Source organism: Hemitrygon akajei, chromosome 32 (assembly GCF_048418815.1).
Source record: "Hemitrygon akajei chromosome 32, sHemAka1.3, whole genome shotgun sequence".
Classification (NCBI taxonomy): domain Eukaryota; kingdom Metazoa; phylum Chordata; class Chondrichthyes; order Myliobatiformes; family Dasyatidae; genus Hemitrygon; species Hemitrygon akajei.
The window spans coordinates 40066792-40087680 of NC_133155.1; the positions used below are offsets into that span (position 1 = coordinate 40066792).

At 45.2% G+C, this 20889-nt stretch overlaps 1 protein-coding gene across 7 annotated transcripts in view; it reads left to right on the plus strand.

The window, feature by feature from the left end:
• The window catches only part of LOC140719770 (uncharacterized), a 411496-nt gene that overhangs the window by 153532 nt on the left and 237075 nt on the right, over window positions 1-20889 (plus strand). For 3 of the 7 annotated variants that reach the window (XM_073034626.1, XM_073034628.1, XM_073034627.1), the window contains exons 13-17: window positions 1236-1298; window positions 3957-4001; window positions 10275-10370; window positions 14561-14599; window positions 15631-15675. In XM_073034626.1, coding sequence (XP_072890727.1) covers window positions 1236-1298; window positions 3957-4001; window positions 10275-10370; window positions 14561-14599; window positions 15631-15675 — 288 coding nt within the window. The remainder of the gene's footprint in view (window positions 1-1235; window positions 1299-3956; window positions 4002-10274; window positions 10371-14560; window positions 14600-15630; window positions 15676-20889) is intronic. The other 4 variants (XM_073034629.1, XM_073034630.1, XM_073034632.1 and 1 more) reach the window with 2 other exon arrangements.

Below are 20889 nucleotides of genomic sequence, written 5' to 3' on the forward strand. Positions count from 1 at the left end.
TTAAAACAAAGGGGGGGGGGGGTGAATGTGGTAAACTGTGTATACCCGTCTGGACGCGCCTCTCTGCTGTCTGCTCCTGTGGCTCCTCCCACAGACCCCTGTATAAAGGCGATTGGGGCATTGCTCCTCCCGCAGTCTTCGAGATGTCGTGCTCCCTTTTGCTGTTAATAAAGCCTATTGTTCACTTCCACTCTCTGAGTTATTGATGGTGCATCAGGTATACTGGGTAATACAACATGGATCCGTGTGCTGACAGCTCTGTCACGTCAACCAACCGAAGCCAGCCCCTGGGAATGCAGGTAAAGGCAAGGGTTATGCCAGGGGCTGTTTAAAGGCAGAAGAGTTTCCTGCACCTTGTCTGTGTGTGTTTTTGACCCAATAATCCACAATAGAACTCAACGTTGTCATGGGCAGAGGAAAACTAAAATGAGTTAACATTGGTCCAGCTCCTCTGTTCGTTGCCACCTTCTCGTTTCCTGGTCCTTGTCTTGACCTTTTCGTTGGGCAGCTTCCCCTTGGTGGTAGCTGACCTGGCCCAGGGTTTGCTCAGGGAGTATGGCACTGTCAGAGCAATATGTACAACAAGCTGGAGGAACTCAGCATGTCGGGCAGCATCCATGGAAATGAGCAGTCAACATTTCGGGCCGAGACCCTTCGTCAGCGCTGTCAGACTGCCATCCTGCTGATTTATGCTGAGGAGGGAGCGTGGTGGCACTATCAGAGCTGCCATCCTGCTGATTTATGCTGAGGAGGGAGCGTGGTGGCACTATCAGAGCTGCCATCCTGCTGATGCTTCATCAGCCTGGCATTGACCCGTCTGTTTGGTGGGTGTATGAGCAGTAACAGGCCAAAATCCTTGATGAGCTGGGTACATCGAGGCACTGGAATGTGTGGCAGCACTTGTGGGCTTCCCCCAGCCCATCCTTGGTTAATACAAACAATGCATTTCGCTGTATCTTTTGACGTACATATGAGAAATCTGGATCTGAGTCAACACAGGTTGTCCTCTCTCACTGATGGGTGAGTCCTTTGCCTGAGGGGTGGTTACAGGCTGGGTAACTGGGGGCTGTGCCTGCTGTCTCTAGTTACTTAATTCGCGCAGACAGTGGCTGTAGAGCTAACAGTTTCCACCACTTCTCCCTTCCTGACTGTGTGTTGGAACTGAAGCCAGTTTTGAGTTGCAGGGCCAGTATTTACTTGTGACTAATTGGAGAATATTCTGTTTGTCTTGAAAGGCCGAGAAGGGTCAGAAAGGTGAGGCAGGATTCCCAGGACGGACTGGCCTCCCTGGCAGAGATGTGAGTATCCCAGTCAAATTTTGTTCTGTTAGAGAATTCTACATTCTCAGCTAAACATGAGGAGGGATATATTGAAGTGAGGGCAGGCTTATTGGTGAGATTGGCAAATTGGAAAGGGTCTGTGGAGTGGGAGAGGTGGTGGGGTTCGGAGAGAGGGGGGAAGATCATGAACATGGGGATGGCCTCTGGGCTGCAGACTGGGTACACTTGGTGCACCGTGCCCCTGTGCCACAGTAAGCTAAATTGTATTATGGGTGGAGGAGAGCCCTGTACCCGTGATGCTGGAAACCATATTGTAGACTGTTTGGTGTCTCTGCATACACCCGCTGAACATGACATATTCAGAACCTGTGCACAGATCCCACAGTGACTGGCTGCACATATTTAGTCATAGAGCCATATGGCACAGAAACAGGCCCTATGGCCCATCAAGTCCATGCCGACCTCAAACTACCACTTACCCAGACTAGGTCCATAATTTCTGTGCCTTGCCTAAACAACTTCCCAAAATGCATCATCTCACACTTGTCAGGGTTAGATTCCTTCTCCAAGGTTTTACACAACATTTCACCTGAGCACTTTTGTTCAGTGTTTGATAATTCAACCACAGATGTCGTTTGTGCTGGAGAATCCAGGCACGGTTACAGTGTTCACTGACACAACTGTGGATCAGCCTGAATTCTTAAGTTATAGTTCCACTTGGTCTGATAACAGTGTATTTAACAGTTTGAAATGACTAGTTTTGATTGTTGAGGCATTGACAATGCTAGGAAAGTAATATTTATTGTCTATCATCCTTAACTGTCCAAGGAATACTGAGAGTTAATCTCATGGCCATGGATTGGAGTCACCTATTCCCCAGAATGGATAAGCATGGTGGCTCCTTACCAGCTTTATAACCTCAATGACACTTTTAACACAGTGGAAAAACCAGGCAGCAAGTTGTTCTATTACAAAATTCAGCCTCATTATTCGTATTGGGTGTATTTTGTGCTCATTGGTCCATTTACATGTGTGTAATGTTCTCCCTTGCATTCCAGTACAACGTGTGGTCCACATATGTGGCTGCGCCTGTCCAAGCACGGAGCGTAGAATGGGTACAAGACCCTTCATGTCCTAAGCAAGTCACTGCCTGGTTACTGATGGTGTTAAAAACTGACTAGAATTGAAATTGGAATTGGTTTATTATTGTCAAATAAGCAAGGTCCAGTGAAGAGCTTGTCGTGCATTCTGCTCGTAGAGATTAAAATTATTACACAGTGCATTGAGGTAGAATAAGGTAAAATAATAACAATGCAAACTAAAGTGTAGCAGCTTCAGAGAAAGTGCAGTGCAGGTAAATAATAAGGCACAAAGTGATAATAGTGTGGAGGATCAGTGAGATTCTAGGGTCCGTGTCCATAGGACACTCAAAACTGTTGGCGCAGGTTGACAGTGTTGTTAAGAAGGTGTATGGTGTGTTGGCCTTAATTATCCCTGGGATTGAATTCAAGAGCTGTGAGTTAATGTTACAGCTATATAAGACCTTAGTTAGACCCCAGTTTTGGTCACCTCACTACAGAAAGGAAGTGGATACTATAGAAAGAGTGCAGAGGAGATTTACAAGGGTGTGCTTGGATTGGAGAGCATGATTAATGAGAATAGGTTGAGTAAACTTGGCTTTTTCTCCTTGGAGCGATGGAGGATGTGAGGTGACCTGATAGAGATGTACAAGATAATAAAAAGCATTGATCGTGTGAATAGCCAGAGGCTTTTGCCCAGGGCTGAAATGGCCAACATGAGGGGGCATAGTTTTAAGGTATTTGGAAATAGGTACAGAGAGGATGTCGAGTAAATTTTTCACACAGAGGGTGGTGGGTGCATGGAATGTACTGCTGGTGATGGTGGTGGAGGCAGATACAACAGGGTCTTTTAAGGGACTCTTAGATAGATTATGAAGCTTAGAAAAATAAAGGGCTATGCGTAATTCTACACAGTTTCTAGAGTAGGTAAAATAGTCAGCACCACATTGTGGGCTGAAGGTCCTGTAATATGCTGTAGATTTCTATGTTCTATTGTGAAACCAAGATTCCCACATATAATGACAGGAGGGTAGAAGCTGGCCTTGAGCCTGATGGTAGGTGCTTTCAGGCTTTCGTATCTTCTGCCTGATGAGAAGGGCAAAAGAGACAATGTCTGGGGTGACTGGAGTCTTTGTTTTACTGAGGTAGTGAGACTGAGGGGAGGATGCTAAAGCAGAGTTCAGAGATAGGTTAGAGAGTTCAGAAATAAGAAGGGGCTTGGTTGTTGCTGGGATACTGAAAGGATGGCACTCAAGCCATAGAGTGGGAGTGAATCAGGTGATCAGCTGTGGAAGAAGCACTGAGGAGATGTGATGGGGCAAGTAGACAGTCCCATGTAGGAACTATCTGTGCTAGGAACTCAGTGACCCATGGAAGAGTTGGAACTTGCTGAGGGTTCACAGGACTCCTGAAGGCATTTTCTACCAGTGACCACTAAATGTGCACCAATCCTCTAGCATGTTGAGTTCTGGGAAATGGTGACCACAATTCCTGGCCATGAATTAATTGCTAGTCAAGGGATTTCAGATCAGGGGTTTGTGGCTTGGTTCCTAATATTTTGCTAACTGTTCTTTCTTTTGTATTTTTGTGTTCTCAGGGAAAACCAGGAGAAAAGTGTATTATAGGACCAAAGGGTGCCAAGGTGAAAGACTTTGCATTGATTTGCATCTAGATCTGTGTCATGATTCTGCAGGACCTGAAGAAGGGTCTTGACCTGAAATGTCAACTGTTTACTCTTTTCCATAAATGCTGCCTGGCCTTTTTGTGTGTTACTTTGATTTCTAGTATTTGCATATTTTCTCTTGTTTGTGATCAAATCTAGCCTTGGCTGCCATACTCAGCCATCATAGATGTAGAGTGGCAGTAATAACCATGCAATCACTGAATGGTTACTGCATGCAAGGAGGTCATTCAGCCAATCACTCCTACTAGCCCTACCCCCTGCCCTCTGCCCACAGCCTTGTACTCTTTTTCCTATTAAGTGCTTATTCAGTCAGCAGCTTTTTGAAAGCCACAAGTGCCCACAGATGATTCTACACAAGCACCACTCACTGTATAACAGAATCTTTTCCTCAGGTCTCTTTGTTTTTTTTGCTGTCCACCTTCAGGCACTGCTCCAGTTCTTGAGCCGTTAGCAGTGGAGACAGCTTCTCTCTGTCCCCTCTGTCTGTGGTCTTGATCTTTTTAAATCTTCACAACTTCCAAGGAGAACAACCATCACTTCTCTACTCTCGTCATATAACTAGTCATCCGCTCCCATTTTATTAAATCTCTTCTGCTTTCTTTTCTTTGGCTATACATCCTTCCTAAAATGTGTTGCCAAGGACTGGACACAATATTCCCCTTGTGGCTGACCCAGCAAACCTAACCCAAAATCTGAAACCATTGGAAGTATACACCATGTCAGACAGTATCTGTGGAGGAAGAAACAAACAATGTTTCAGCTCAAAGATTCTTCATTGGCATCAGGAAAGAGAAAATAAAAGCAAGAGAGTAAGGATGTATGAGCCTCTGGATCACAGATATTTCCTCTCCAAGTTACTCCCTATGTCCCATCCATCCCTCCAAAACCCCCTTGCTGCTGGTTGCTGACTTGCCATCTCTTTTTCTGAGTTCTGATGAAGGATTTTCAACCTAAATTATAAATTTCTGTTTCTGCTTCAACAGATGCTGACTGACCGCAGAGCTTTTCCTACATTTTCTGATTTTATTTCAGATCTAAAGCAGCTCTTCGATTATTGTCCAGTGACTAGTTTTCTCTGGTGCTCTACCAATTTATGAATTACATATTTCAATGCTGTTTTCACCCCTTTCTTAATCTGGTCATCACTAGTTGCTGTATTATTGTTACATATTCTGAGATACAGTGAAAAGGTTTGAGTGTTTCATGTCATCCAGCCAGATGTATCCCTTCACATATGTATTGAGGCAGTACAAAATGATTTTAAAAATTACAGAATTCAGGACTTAGTGCTATAGTTACAGAGAAAGAGCGAGGTAGGCAGACAAATAAAGAGCTATGGTGAGGTAGATTGAGAGACTTTTAATTGCGTAAGAGGTCTGCCTGTGCACTTACAAAAACTGCACCTATTTCCAAGATCTCTTAGTCCCTGTCTCTTTTTAGAATTGATGAGATCATTCTTTCAACCCACATGTAGAGTTTCTCATTTCTCAGTGTTAAATAGAATAGAATATTCTACATAGAATACAGAATATAGAATACAGCACATTACAGGCCCTTCAGCCCACAATGTTGTGCCGACCCTCAAACCCTGCCTCCCATATAACCCCCCACCTTAAATTCCTCCATATACCTGTCTAGTAGTCTCTTAAACTTCTCTAGTGTATCTGCCTCCACCACTGACTCAGGCAGTGCATTCCACGAACCAACCACTCTCTGAGTGAAAAACCTACCTCTAATATCCCCCTTGAACTTTCCTCCCCTTACCTTAAAGCCATGTCCTCTTGTACTGAGCAGTGGTGCCCTGGGGAAGAGGCGCTGGCTGTCCACTCTATCTATTCCTCTTAATATCTTGTACACCTCTATCATGTCTCCTCTGATTCTCCTTCTCTCCAAAGAGTAAAGCTCCCTTAATCTCTGATCATAATCCATACTCTCTAAACCAGGCAGCATCCTGGTAAATCTCCTCTGTACTCTTTCCAATGCTTCCACATCCTTCCTATAGTGAGGCGACCAGAACTGGACACAGTACTCCAAGTATGGCCTAACTAGAGTTTTATAGAGCTGCATCATTACATCGCGTCTCTTAAACTCTATCCCTCGACTTATGAAAGCTAACACCCCATAAGCTTTCTTAACCACCCTATCTACCTGTGGGGCAACTTTCAGGGATCTGTGGACATGTACCCCCAGATCCCTCTGCTCCTCCACACTACCAAGTATCCTGCCATTTACTTTGTACTCTGCCTTGGAGTTTGTCCTTCCCAAGTGTACTACCTCACACTTCTCCGGGTTGAACTCCATCTGCCACTTCTCAGCCCGCTTATCCATCTGCACTCATCTGTTCATTCCGCCAGTCCGTCCATTTCATTTACACCCATTTTAACAGTCAGCGGAACATCAAACACAGAACAGTAACACGTACAGGGCCTTGGCCCATGATGTTGGATCAGCTTTGTAACCAACTCCAACATCGATTGAACCTATCTCTCCCCACATTGCCCCCCATTGTTATTTCTTCCATGTGCCTATCTAAGAGACTGTTAATTGTTCCTAATGTATCTTCCTCTCCACCACTCCTGGCAGCATGTTTCATGCACTCACCCTTCTGTGTAAAAAAACTTACCTCTGACATCCCCCAATACTTTTCTTTCATTATTTTAAAATTATGCCCTCTCATATTAGTGATTTCTACCCTGGGAAAAAAATCTCTGGCTATCCATTCTATTTATGCCATTTTTCATTTTATACACCTCTATCAAGTCACCTCTCATTCTCCTTCACTCCAAAGAGAAAAGCCCTAACCAGCTCAACTATTCCTCATAAGAAATGTTCTCTGATCCTGTCAGCATCCTGATAAGTCTCCTCTGCCCTCTCTCAAAAGCTTCCATATCTTTCCTATAACAAAGTAACCAGAACTGAACACAGTACTTAGTGTAGAGCTGCAATAGTAAACTGTCACAAGATCCCTCTGTTCCTCCACACTTTTAAGAATCCTGCCATTAACCCTGTATTCTACCTTCAAAAGTGAACCACTTTGCACTTTCCCACATTAAACTCCATCTGCCACTTCTCAGCCTAGCTCTGCATCCAGTGTCCCTTTGTAAACAGGGAAAACATTAGAAATGGGGATGGTGCCGGAGGATTGGCGTATTGCTCATGTGGTTACATTTTTTAAAAAGGGTTCTAAGAGTAAACCTAGCAATTATTGGCCTGTCAGTTTGACGTCAGTGGTGGGTAAATTAATGGAAAGTATTCTTCGAGATGGTATATATAATTATCTGGATAGACAGGGTCTGATAAGGAATAGTCAGCATGGATTTGTGCATGGAAGGTCATGTTTGACAAATCTTATTGGATTTTTTGAAGAAGTTACATAGAAACATAGAAAATAGGTGCAGGAGTAGGCCATTCGGCCCTTCGAGCCTGCACCGCCATTCAGTATGATCATGGCTGATCATCCAACTCAGAACCCTGTACCTGCTTTCTCTCCATACCCCCTGATCCCTTTAGCCACAAGGGCCATATCTAACTTCCTCTTAAATATAGCCAATGAACCGGCCTCAACTGTTTCCTGTGGCAGAGAATTCCACAGATTCACCACTCTCTGTGTGAAGAAGTTTTTCCTCATCTCGGTCCTAAAAGGCTTCCCCTTTATCCTTAAACTGTGACCCCTCGTTCTGGATTTCCCCAACATCGGAAACAATCTTCCTACATCTAGCCCGTCCAATCCCTTTAGAATTTTATACATTTCAATAAGATCCCCCCTCAATCTTCTAAATTCCAGTGAGTATAAGCCAAGTCAATCCAGTCTTTCTTCATATGAAAGTCCTGCCATCCCAGGAGTCAATCTGGTGAACCTTCTCTGTACTCCCTCTATGGCAAGAATGTCTTTCCTCAGATTAGGGGACCAAAACTGCACACAATACTCTAGGTGCGGTCTCACCAAGGCCTTGTACAACTGCAGTAGAACCTCCCTGCTCCTGTACTCAAATCCTTTTGCTATGAATGCCAACATACCATTTGCCTTTTCACCGCTTGCTGTACCTGCATGCCCACTTTCAATGACTGGTGTACAATGACACCCAGGTCTACTAATGGGCTACAGTTCAGATGATAATCTGTTTTCCTGTTCTTGCAACCAAAGTGGATAACCTCACATTTATCCACATTAAATTGCATCTGCCATGAATTTGCCCACTCACCTGACCTATCCAAGTCACCCTGCATCCTCTTAGCATCCTCCTCACAGCTAACACCACCGCCCAGCTTCGTGTCATCCACAAACTTGGAGATGCTGCATTTAATTCCGTCATCTAAATCATTAATATATATTGTAAACAACTGGGGTCGCAGCACTGAGCCTTGCGGTACCCCAAGGAAAGTTGACGAGGGTAAAGCAGTGGATGTTGTCTATATGGACTTCAGTAAGGCCTTTGACAAGGTTCCACACAGAAGGTTAGTTAGGAAGGTTCAATCGTACGGTATTAATATTGAAGTAATAAAATGGATTCAACGGTGGCTGGATGGGAGATGCCAGAGAGCAGTGGTGGATAACTGTTTGTCAGGATGGAGGCCAGACTAGTGGTGTGCCTCAGGGATCTGTATTGTATCCAATGTTGTTTGTCATATACATTAATGATCTGGACAATGGGCTGGTAAATTGGATTAGTAAGTATGCAGATGATACTAATAGGTTGCAGAGAGATTTAGGCCAGTTAGAAGAGTGGACTGAACGATGGCAGATGGAGTTTAATGCTGATAAGTGTGAGGTGCTACATTTTGGTAGGAATAATCCAAATAGGACATACATGGTAAATGGTAGGGAATTGAAGAATGCAGTAGAACAGAGTGATCTAGGAATAATGGTGCATAGTTCCCTGAAGGTGGAATCTCATGTGGATAGGGTGGTGAAGAAAGCTTTTGGTATGCTGGCCTTTATAAATCAGAGCATTGAGTATAGGAGTTGGGATATAATGTTAAAATTGTACAAGGCATTGGTAAGGTCGAATTTGGAGTATTGTGTACAGTTCTGGTCACCGAATTATAGGAAAGATGTCAACAAAATAGAGAGAGTACAGAGAAGATTTACTAGAATGTTGCCTGGGTTTCAGCACCTAAGTTACAGGGAAAGGTTGAACAAGTTAGGTCTTTATTCTTTGGAGTGTAGAAGTTTGGGGGACTTGATGGAGGTATTTAAAATTATGAGGGGGATAGATAGAGTTGACATTGATAGGCTTTTTCCATTGAGAGTAGTGGAGATTCAAACAAGAGGACATGAGTTGAGATTTAGGGGGCAAAAGTTTAAGGGTAACACGAGGGGGAATTTCTTTACTCAGAAAGTGGTAGCTGTGTGGAACAAGCTTCCTGTAGAAGTGGTAGAGGCGGGTTCGGTATTGTCATTTAAAGTAAAATTGGATAGGTGTATTGACAGGAAAGGAATGGAGGGTTATGGGCTGAGTGCAGGCCAGTGAGACTAGTTGAGAGTAAACGTTCGGCACAGACTAGAAGGGCTGAGATGGCCTGTTTCTGTGCTGTAATTGTTATATGATTATATGGGTATATGTTATGTTAACCCACGCAACCTTCTACACTATTCACACCTCCACCAACCTTCATGTAATGTGCAAACTTATTAACCCATCCTTCTACTTCCTCTTCTAAGTTATTTATAAAGTTCACAAAGAACAGAAACCTGTGGACACTACTAGTTGTGGACCCCAAGGCAGAATAAACTCAGTCTATAGCACCTTCGGCCTCATACAGGCAAGACGATTCTAAATCCATGTAAACAAATTTCCCTGGATCCCATGACCCCTGACATTTTGAATAAGCCTACAATGGGGAACCTTATCAAATGCCTTACTGAAATCTTTTTATACCATATCCACTGATCTACCTTCATCAGGTCAGATGGCCAATGACAGCTATAGAAGTAGCCTTCCTGTTGGCTCCTTGCGTCTTTGCACATCAGCAGCATAACAAAGCATAGGGCTGGTACAGAGAGACTCTCTCAGCCAGTGCAGAGGGCCAGTGCTGAGACACTGTCTCTCTCCCAGTCAGGGCAGAGGGCCAGTGCTGAAACACTCTGCTCCCAGTTGGCAGAGGTCCAGTGCTGACACACTGTGTCTCTCCCAGTCAGGGCAGAGGGCCAGTGCTGAGACATAGTGTCTTTTGAACCAGTGACTGTGACAATCTTGCTTCTACTGACAATCTGTTTGTTCTGTGGAGCAGGGAGATCCCGGACCTGTCGGACCAGAGGGCCTTGCCGGAGAGCCAGGAGCCCCAGGCCCTCCTGGTGTTCCAGGAATCGGAATCCCAGGAAAGCCGGTGAGTGTCCATGCAGGAATGAGCGAACACAGCACTCGGGCTCAGGGAGGACGGCATGGAGCAAATTGGCCACGATGCACTGAGGCTCAGGGAGGGGGAGGGTTTGGGGAGAACACCCCCCAGTGTAAATGTTGAGTCCCTCCAGACACAGGCTGGGGTGCAGAATGCTTCAATAATGTGCATGTAACCTTCAGGTTCGGTCAGTACGTGTTTGTTTAGGGGAAGACAGACTCTGGCCCAGCCAAACTGAGAAATCCCATTTGTGTGGATGCTGTGTGATGTGTTGCCTGGTTACAAATCCACAGCACAAAGTATCAGGCAATACACCATATGCAATTAAATGACTGGACTTTATAAATCCTAATCTGAATATAGGGTTAGTAAAGAAAATTAAAATAAAAAGGGCCCATTTTAGGGAAAAAGTCAAAAGTGCACATTGGAGCTCTGATACTGCCATTCATCATCCATCGACCCTCTCCAAGCGTCACTGACCTTCGTACCCACGATCCCTGTCCGGTGGTTTACCAGCTCTCTCCACAAGTGTCTTCCTCCTTCTTCTCTCCCTGACAAATGACCACGAAAATCTCTCTTCCAGATCCACAAGAAAGAACAACATCCCTCTCATTGGATAGCCCCACATTCCAAAGCCCCATTATCTCTAGTCATAACCCAAATGTTGCTGCTACAGAGAGGCCTTTATATTAACAGTGAAACCTTACAGTATGTTACACATGGGACAGTCAGAAGTTGGTTGGATGACTACACTGACTCTCCTAGCTACTGCTCACACACTCTCCTCTCTTTCCTGCCCCCAGCTCCCCCTCAGCCTCCCACACTTACCTATGCCCCACCTACAGCCTCCCATCATCTCTCCTTACTCCCCTTCTCCCAGTCCTTCCACTACCCACCGTATTCTCCACCTCCCTCTGCTCCCTCCACCTGGGCTCTGATTTTGTCATTTAACCTCTGACCTTCAAGCCCAGCCCCTCATTGGCTATACTCTGCATGCACCAACTTCTCATAGCCAATTGAAAGGAAACATTCTCTTCATTCGCAGTTGGTTCTCCTTTGATAGTCAGCCTTACTTACGGCTGACACAACTCAAAGATAGCATAGATGTTTTATATGGAGATACATCACCCACTTGATTGGGCCATAAACTCTTCAGGGCACTGATGGCAGTGTCTGGAACTCCACCATACTCTGTGATAATCTTGAAGAGTTGGCAACAGCTGCTTCCTCCTTCTCACCTTCAGTAAGTGATACTCAGTCCAAGATATGAAAGCAGTTGTTTCACTTTGTGTCGCTGTGATCTGTTGTGACTAGCACACAGTTCCTGACTCTGGTTTGTCAGGAGGAGGAGGAGGAGGAGGAGGAGGAGGAGTATAGGAAACTGATACAGGACTTTGTGATATGGTGCAACTCAAACTACCTGCGTCTCAATATCACCAAGACCAAGGAGATGGTGGTGGACTTTAGGAGATCTAGGCCTCATATGGAGCCAGTGATCATTAATGGAGAATGTGTGGAGCAGGTTAAGACCTACAAGTATCTGGGAGTACAGTTAGACGAGAAGCTAGACTGGACTGCCAACACAGATGCCTTGTGCAGGAAGGCACAGAGTCGACTGTACTTCCTTAGAAGGTTGGCGTCATTCAATGTCTGTAGTGAGATGCTGAAGATGTTCTATAGGTCAGTTGTGGAGAGCGCCCTCTTCTTTGTGGTGGCGTGTTGGGGAGGAAGCATTAAGAAGAGGGACGCCTCACGTCTTAATAAGCTGGTAAGGAAGGCGGGCTCTGTCGTGGGCAAAGTACTGGAGAGTTTAACATCGGTAGCTGAGCGAAGGGTGCTGAGTAGGCTACGGTCAATTATGGAAAACCCTGAACATCCTCTACATAGCACCATCCAGAGACAGAGAAGCAGTTTCAGCGACAGGTTACTATCGATGCAATGCTCCTCAGACAGGATGAAGAGGTCAATACTCCCCAATGCCATTAGGCTTTACAATTCAACCGCCAGGACTTAAGAACTTTTTTTTAAAGCTATTATTAATGCTTTTTGAGTTAGTGATTTAGATGCATATCATATTTTACTGAGTTAAGTATTGTATGTAATTAGTTTTTGCTACAACAAGTGTATGGGACATTGGAAAAAAAAGGTTGAATTTCCCCATGGGGATGAATAAAGTATCTATCTATCTATCTATCTATCTATCCTGGTGCAGAGCTCCCCATGCAATGCTACAGGAGAGCTGGAAATATCTTGCACTTGAAGTAACTATCACTGTAAGCTGTTTACCATCATGCTGAGGATCAGAGTAGTTTTTTTAGTACAGCCAAGGCTCTGACCCCCACACCCACGACACCCACCATCTCTAGCTCAGCCAATTACCATTGTCCTGGCCGATTCTGCCCTCATTACCCTGCACTGACTGACTGCTCTGGATTCCTTCAGGCCCAGGCCCAAAAGCACTGCACCATCAACCCCCACAATGACCCTGTCCAATTCCCCCCCACAAATCATAAGTGGAATTTCTGGCCCTGACCCCTATCCCCAAAGCAATATCCACTCCTCACCCCTCACCCACAACTTTAAGTTCCATCTGTAGCCAAGCAGCACAGGGTTTCCAGTATCATATGTGTGGTTCAATTTGCAGCCAACATGTTCCCAAGACATCACCTGGGATCCCAGGATAGGGTTGCATTCTTCCAGCTCCAGATTCATTGGGGCTTGGGCTCAGCATCAGGCCCTAAGCATAAAGATTAGCTTAATATTTGACATGTCAATCAGGACATCGAGACAAAGAAATGCAGCGTTTGGGTCAACGACCAACATCATCCGAGGATGTGCTGGGAGCAGTCCACAACTGTCACCACACTTCCAGCGCCAACATAGCATGCTCACAATTTACTAACCCTAATCCATACATCTTTGGAGCATGGGAGGAAACCAGAGCATCTAGAGGAAACCCATATGATCTTGGGGAGAACATACAAATTCCTTTCAGAGAGCAGTGGGAATTGAACTCAGATTACTTACTCTGTAAAGCATTACACTAACCACTATGTTACCATGTTACCTTGGGCTGAGGTATCTGTCACTTGCACAGTCCCAGACCCACCACCCGGCCCACTGTGTCTCACACAGATATAACTACACTTTCAGAGTTTTGCTCAGTGAAGTCAGATCTCTGTGCCACCATATTATATAACCATATAACAATTACAGCACGGAAACAGGCCATCTCGGCCCTTCTAGTCAATGCTGAACACTTACTCTCACCTAGTCCCACCAACCTGCACTCAGCCCATAACCCTCCATTCCTTTCCTGTCCACATACCTATCCAATTTTACTTTAAATGACAATACTGAAACTGCCTCTACCACTTCTACTGGAAGCTCATTCCACACAGCGACCACTCTCTGAGTAAAGAAGCTCCCCCTCGTGATACCCCTAAACTTTTGCCCCCTAACTCTCAACTCATGACCTCTTGTTTGAATCTCCGCTACTCTCAATGGAAAAAGCCTATCAACATAAACTCTATCTATCCCCCTCATAATTTTAAATACCTCTATCAAGTCCCCCTTCTACGCTCCAAAGAGTAAAGACCTAACTTGTTCAACCTTTCTCTATAACTTAGGTGCTGAAACCCAGGTAACATTCTAGTAAATCTTCTCTGTACTCTCTCTATTTTGTTGACATTTTTCCTATAATTTGGTGACCAGAACTGTACACAATACTCCAAATTTGGCCTTACCAATGCCAAATTTCAACATTACATCCCAGCTCCTATACTCAGTGCTCTGATTTATAAAAGCCAGCATACCAAAAGCTTTCTTCACCACCCTATCCACATGAGATTCCACCTTCAGGGAACTATGCACCATTATTCCTAGATCACTCTGTTCTACTGCATTCTTCAATGCCCTACTATTTACCATGTATGTCCTATTTTGATTAGTCCTACCAAAATGTAGCAAATGTTCTGGGTCTAGGCTCTTGATTCCTTTCCCCACCTCTCCCTCCCCCCACACCTCATCCCCATTGTTTCCTCCTGTCACCCCCCTCAGCACCACTCCTGTTGCCTACTCAGTCCTCTTGGTGCCACCCCTCCCAATGGAGCGTAAATAAACACAGCATCACCTTGGTTTGTGCAGTGCTGATGATTGTTTACTTTTCCATTCCAAAGGGAAAGCCTGGTGGCCCACCTGGAGTCAAAGGAGATCCGGTAAGTTTGGTTTGGATCTGGAAATTCCCCACTTTCTCAGCCTCTCCTGGGCATTCCTACCTGTTTCACCCTCTCAGTTTGTTGGTGGTAAATGAATGGGCTGATTGCAGTCTGTACTCTCCAGAACCATCTTGGTGTTTACGGAGCCAAGGTTCATTACACCATTACCAGCAAACCAGAGAGCACAGTCACAAGGATGTGAGAACAAAGCTGTGGAGGATGTCCAGTGGGGTAGTCAGGGTTCAGGGGCAGTACTGTGGCTGTAGTGTCCTCAGGGACTGGGGGTGGGAACTGTGGTCACGTGGAGGGAGAGGATAGGCAGTGGCAGATTGCTGGTTGGCACATTTGGAGGCAGGAGAGACCCTGTAGCCAAGCTGTTGGTAGGTGATAAGAATCTGGGAGGAGGAGGTTGGTCAGGCTATGGGTTTGAATTCTGTAGGGGGTAGGGTGCAGTTCATGTTTTTGAGGTGACCTGACTTTAGAAATCTGCAGAGGGACATGAGTGTAAGGTGATCATCAGCCTGACGTGAGACTGGTGCGGTGCAGTGGTACAGGAGTGGAGCCTCACTCCAGGTTCGTTTCCAATTTCAGTGCTGTTCATGTGCACTTTTTATGGTCTCCCTGTGACTGCGAGGGTTTCCTCTGGAAGCTCGATTTTCCTCCCACTTCCCAGAGGCATGCAGGCTGAGCTAATGGGAACATTAGAGAATAGAGTGAGATGAATATAAATTGTTGGTTGATGGTTAGTATGGAAACAGTGGGCCAAAACCGTGTGACCTTATGACTTTGTCCTCAGTACTTTACTCTGACTGTGGATGAATGTCTCAGTGTTATGTTCACGTCCTCTCCTGTGCAGGCAGATTCCATCACTAGAAGAAGATGGAGTGGGCAGTGATGGGAAAGTTGTGGGATTATTATCTGTTCTGCAGTTGGAAGGCTGATGAGTTGGGCTGGCTGCTCTACAGTGAAGATTTTATGAGGGGCAGCTCAATTTTAGTCCTTTTACTTTGTTCTGTCCCTGTGTTGTGTAGGGAACTGATGGGAACCCTGGCCCTGAAGGTCTCCCTGGAAAACAGGTGAGGAATGCATATGCTTAGCTCTGAAGGAGCAGACTCTGACCTGACAGTCAGGGAAGTCTACAGTCTTTAGCATCAACTAGGCTGTGAGTGCTGCCTCAAGAAACAGAGTCCATGAGGGTGACTGGAGGAAGAAGGAATCTGGTGAAGCACTACAAACATATACAGTTAACATCAAGTGCAGAGGGGATGGGATGGATGTGGTTTTATTCTCTCTGACTGGAGAGCCAGCAGCAGTGGGCAAAGTGGCTCCCTATCCAGCTGTAATTCAGCTATGTTGGAGGAACCTGACTCCACCTGAATTGTACCCAACCTGCAGCAGGAGTAAAAAAAATATTGTTTAAAACCCTTAGCTAAACGTGCAGCATCTGTGAAGAGAGAAAGGCTCAAAGTTTCAGGTCAGTGACGCTCCACCAGAGCTTAATCGTGGCATAGGAGTTCTTGGTGGAAGAGTGTGGAGAGGTTTTTATCTCCAAGTAGTCCTAGCCATGTGTAAGGCTGCCTGGGAAGGTGGACTTCTACTCTGATTTTTATCTGGACAAGATCTGGATTTGCTCTGTCCACCAGTGTTGTTCCTGCTCCGGACGTATATGATGGGATAGTCTGGACAGAGCTTTACTCTTTATCAAACATATAGCAAGATTGGAGGTACACTGCACAACAAGGAAGGCTATCAGACACTAAGATTGGGACAGAGAAGAAGGCCATGAAAGCTTGCAGTGTGATCTGGCCCAGCTGGAAAAATGGGCTGAAAAATAGCAGATGGAATTTAATACAGACAAATGTGAGGTCTTGCACTTTGGGAGGACAGCCAGGGTAGGACTTACACAGTGACTGGTTAGGCACTGAAGGGTGTGTGATGAGAGTCCTTGAGGAGGATAAATCCCTGAAGCACTCCACTGGTTACTGATCTCAAAATGGTTAAAGAGCAAAGACCAGCTGGCCTGCTGGAATTCAGCCTCTTGGCCTCCTTTATTTACTCTTCCATTGCGCTTCTCTACGGGCCTGAGGGTGTGTATAAACAACCCGCTGGAGGACAAGTACCAGGCAGCAGGTCTATAATACAGTCACAGGGTTTGTGCGGTGGAAGAGTCAAGGCCTTTCCCTTGCAGAAGACCTCCTCCAAGTCCTTGTAGATGGAAGGGATTTTGAACCATTTTTATGTTGCTATCTCCTCAAGATCTTCCTTTGAGGACAACCCCTGAGGTGTCTTAGGTGGCAGGGGTAAATCGACCAACCTCAGAGTTCTCTCCCTAAGCTCACAAAGTTCATTCGCAGAAACGATGGCCAAATCCCTGTCTATATCCTCAGGTGATGGCAACGAGGCATTACAGATGTCCCTTGCCTCCCAACCTGCGCGAATAGGCTTCAAGGATTGAAGGATCTGGGTATCTGTGTTTAGGAGTTTTTCCTTCCTCGAGACCTGATTCCTTGAGACATGGCAAGTTTTCAGACTGCTCAGGCATCTCCTTGGTCTTCTCCAGAATTAGAGACTCACTCTCTCTAGTTCATGTGCAGTCCTGACGAGAGAGTGTCAGCACTTGCACTGTCCTGTTGGCTGGGACTGGCTTCTCTGTCTTTGAGGGCAGGACTAGGTCTCCAGAAGGCTTCAGGCTATCTTGCACTGAAGGCCGCCACTTTGTTGGTGGTTGGTCTTGGTGGGGGGGGGGGTGTCTGGGGGTCGGAACACCATGCTGCAAACATAGCCTCTTACAATGACTGGACCAAGCAATAATTCTCCCTTCCTCCCGGTCCATAGATGGGTTACGCTGCAACAGCCAAGGGTACCCAAGGATCAAGGGGAGGAGTGGAGAGTCTATGATTTAGAAACTAATGTCTTTCACATGATCTTCAGTCCTCATCTGCAAGCCCAGAACCTAACAGACAGCCATCCAAGACAGTTGTGAGCATGGACTGGCTCAACTCTCGCAGCGGTATGTCTAACAGATGGGTGGTCCTAAGTCCAAATAATGACCTGCTGCCCCAGAGTACAAAAAAGCCTTCAAGTTCTTACCTCAGGTGTACTCCGCTTTCATCATGAAATCAGAATCCATGGGATTGGGAGTAGTGGCTGCTACCATCACAGTCCTCCTGACATTGGGCTGTCTTAGCAGTTCTCCCAAAGATTTCAGCCTGAGACATTAAACAGCTATCTTAACTCCGATGCTAAGACTTCTAGTGTAGCTGTCCTGTATGAGCTTGACAGGATCTTGAGCAGATGAGCTGATCATGATGAGGTTGGGGAGCAAAACTGCAATGCATTGGGACTCGGCTCAGACTGGCTCTCTTTGACCTCCTGAAGAAATCCTACTTTCGCTTTGCCAGATGATTATCGAGATAGACTGGTCAATCAGAACCACTAAGTTCTCTGCTGGCTTTCCCAAGGCGAGGGCATCTCAGATTCTGGCAGTATAGCATGGCCAAAGCTTCCCCATTCCATCCACTCTCCTGGGCCAAGGTCCAAAATTGATTGCATAGTCGGCCGCTGACCATCCACCCTGCTGAATCTTCATCAGGCAGTCTGAGGCTTGACTGGTTCTGGCAGGGTAATGGAATACCTTCTTCTTGGCGGCTATGAATTCCTCCAAATCAGAGCAAATCTCTGACCTCCATTCCCTATGCAGAGTGGCCCAGACTAGGGCTTTTCCAGTCAGAAGATAGATAATGAAGGCCACCTTTCTGTGCTCCAAATGGAACTGGGATGGCTGAAGTTCAAATACAAATGAACATTGGATGAGGAAGCTGCGGCAAGAACCCGAGTCATTGTCATATCTCTCCGGGGTTGGAAGGTGTACTGGCTCTGCAGAGCTACTGTCTGTCTCTCCCAAGCGACTCTGACTTTCTTCTTGCAAAAGTTGTCAAAGGGTTACCTGGAGTTTGTGTATCTCCCGGCTCCGTCTGGAAATCCTCTTATGGTTGGCCACAGCCCATGAGAGACTCTGATACCCTGCTGACTCAATCGTACTTTGACGAGAGGCCTTGCTGAGAATGTTTTGGATGCAAATACTGGAGTATCTGAAGCAAGGATCAAGACATGGCATCAAACTGGATTGAGATCTCAGCACAAAACAAATGCTAGGCGACTTCACTAGTAAGGCTTACGATTGAGAAATGAGGCTCCATTCAGGTGCTCTTTAAACACTCAATTCTTGGTGCCCAAAACATGATTGCCAATTAGTGGGAACATCCTGAACCCTTAAAGGGGCTGTGCCAGCTAGCCATATACTGGAGAGTTAGATCATCTAAATCACGGAAGCCTTTCGTAACAGGGTGCAATAGAACTGGATATCTGAGAATATGGATTGAAAAGCTTGAGCATATAGACAGAGCATATAGAAAAAGGATGTGCTGGAGCTCTTGGAAAGCATCAAATTGGGATGAGATGTACCCCAGTCTACTGTGGGAGGCGAGGAAGGAGATTGCTGATCTTTGCATCATCAATGGGGACAGGAGAAGTTCTGGAAGACTGGAGCATTGCAGATGTTGTTCCCTTATTCAAGAAAGGGAGTAGAGATAGCCCAGGAAATTATAGACCAGTGAGTCTTACTTCAGCAGTTGGTAAGTTGATGGAAAAGATCCTGAGAGGCAGGATTTATGAATGTTTGGAGAGGTATAATATGATTAGGAATAGTCAGCATGGCTTGGTCAAAGGCAGGTTGTGCCTGACGAGCCTGATTGATTTTTTTGAGGATGTGATTAAACACATTGATGAAGGTAGAGCAGTAGATGTAGTGTATTTGGATTTCAGCAAGGCATTTGATACAGTACCCCATGCAAGGCTTATTGAGAAAGTAAGGAGGCATGGGATCCAAAGGGATCTTGCTTTGTGAATCCAGAATTGGTTAGCCCACAGAAGGCAAAGAGTGATTGTAGACAGGTCATATTCTGCATAGAGGTCGATGACTAGTGGTGTGCCTCAGGGATCTGTTCTGGGACCCTTTCTCCATGATTTTCATAAATGACCTGGATGAGGAAACAGAGGAATAGGTTAGTAAATTTGCTGAAGACACACAGGTTGGGATGTTGTGGATAGTGTGGAAGGCTGTCAGAGTTTATAACGGGACAATTTGTTTTATGGGAAGGATGTAATAGAGAAATGGAGGTCATTTAAAGGAGAAATTTTGAGGGTACAGAATCTTTATGTTCCTGTTAGGTTGAAAGGAAAGGTTAAAGTTTGAGAGAGCCATAGTTTTCAAGGGATATCGGAAACTTGGTTCGGAAAAAGAGAGAAATTTACAATAAATATAGGCAGCATGGAGTAAGTAAGGTGAAAAGTAAATCCAAAGGGTTTCTACAGCTATATTAATAGCAAAAGGATAGTGAGGGATAAAATTGGTCCCTTAGAGAATCAGAGTGGACAACTATGTGTGGAGCCAAAAGAGATGGGGGAGATTTTGAACAATTTCTTTTCTTCGGTATTCACTAAGGAGAAGGATATTGAATTGTGTAAGGTAAGGGAAGCAAGTAGGGAAGTTATGGAAACTATGATGATTAAAGAGGAGGAAGTGCTGGCGCTTTTAAGGAATATAAAAGTGGATACATCTCCGGGTCCTGACAGGATATTCCCTAGGACCTTGAGGAAAGTCAGTGTAGAAATAGCTGGGGCTCTGACAGAAATATTTCAAATGTCATTAGAAACAGGGATAGTGCCAGAGGATTGGTGTATTACTCGTGTTGTTCCATTGTTTAAAAAGGGTTCTAAGAGTAAACCTTACAATTATAGGCCTGTAAGCTTGATGTCAGTGCTGGGTAAATTAATGGAAAGTATTCTTAGAGATGGTATATATAATTATCTGGATAGACAGGGTCTGATTAGGAACAGTCAACATGGATTTGTGCATGGAAGGTCACGTTTGACAAATCTTACTGAATTTTTTGAAGAGGTTACGAGGAAAGTTGACAAGGGTAAAGCAGTGGATGTTGTCTGTATGGACTTCAGTAAGGCCTTTGACAAGGTTCCGCATGGAAGGTTAGTTAGGAAGGTTCAATCATTAGGTATTAATATTGAAGTAGTAAATAGATTCAACAGTGGCTGGATGGGAGATGCCAGAGAGTAGTGGTGGATGACTGTTTGTCAGGTTGGAGGCCAGTGACTAGTGATGTGCCTCAGGGATCTGCACTGGGTCCAATGTTGTTTGTCATATACACTAATGATGGGGTGTTAAATTGGATTAGTAAGTATGCAGATGATACTAAGATAGGTGGTGTTGTGGA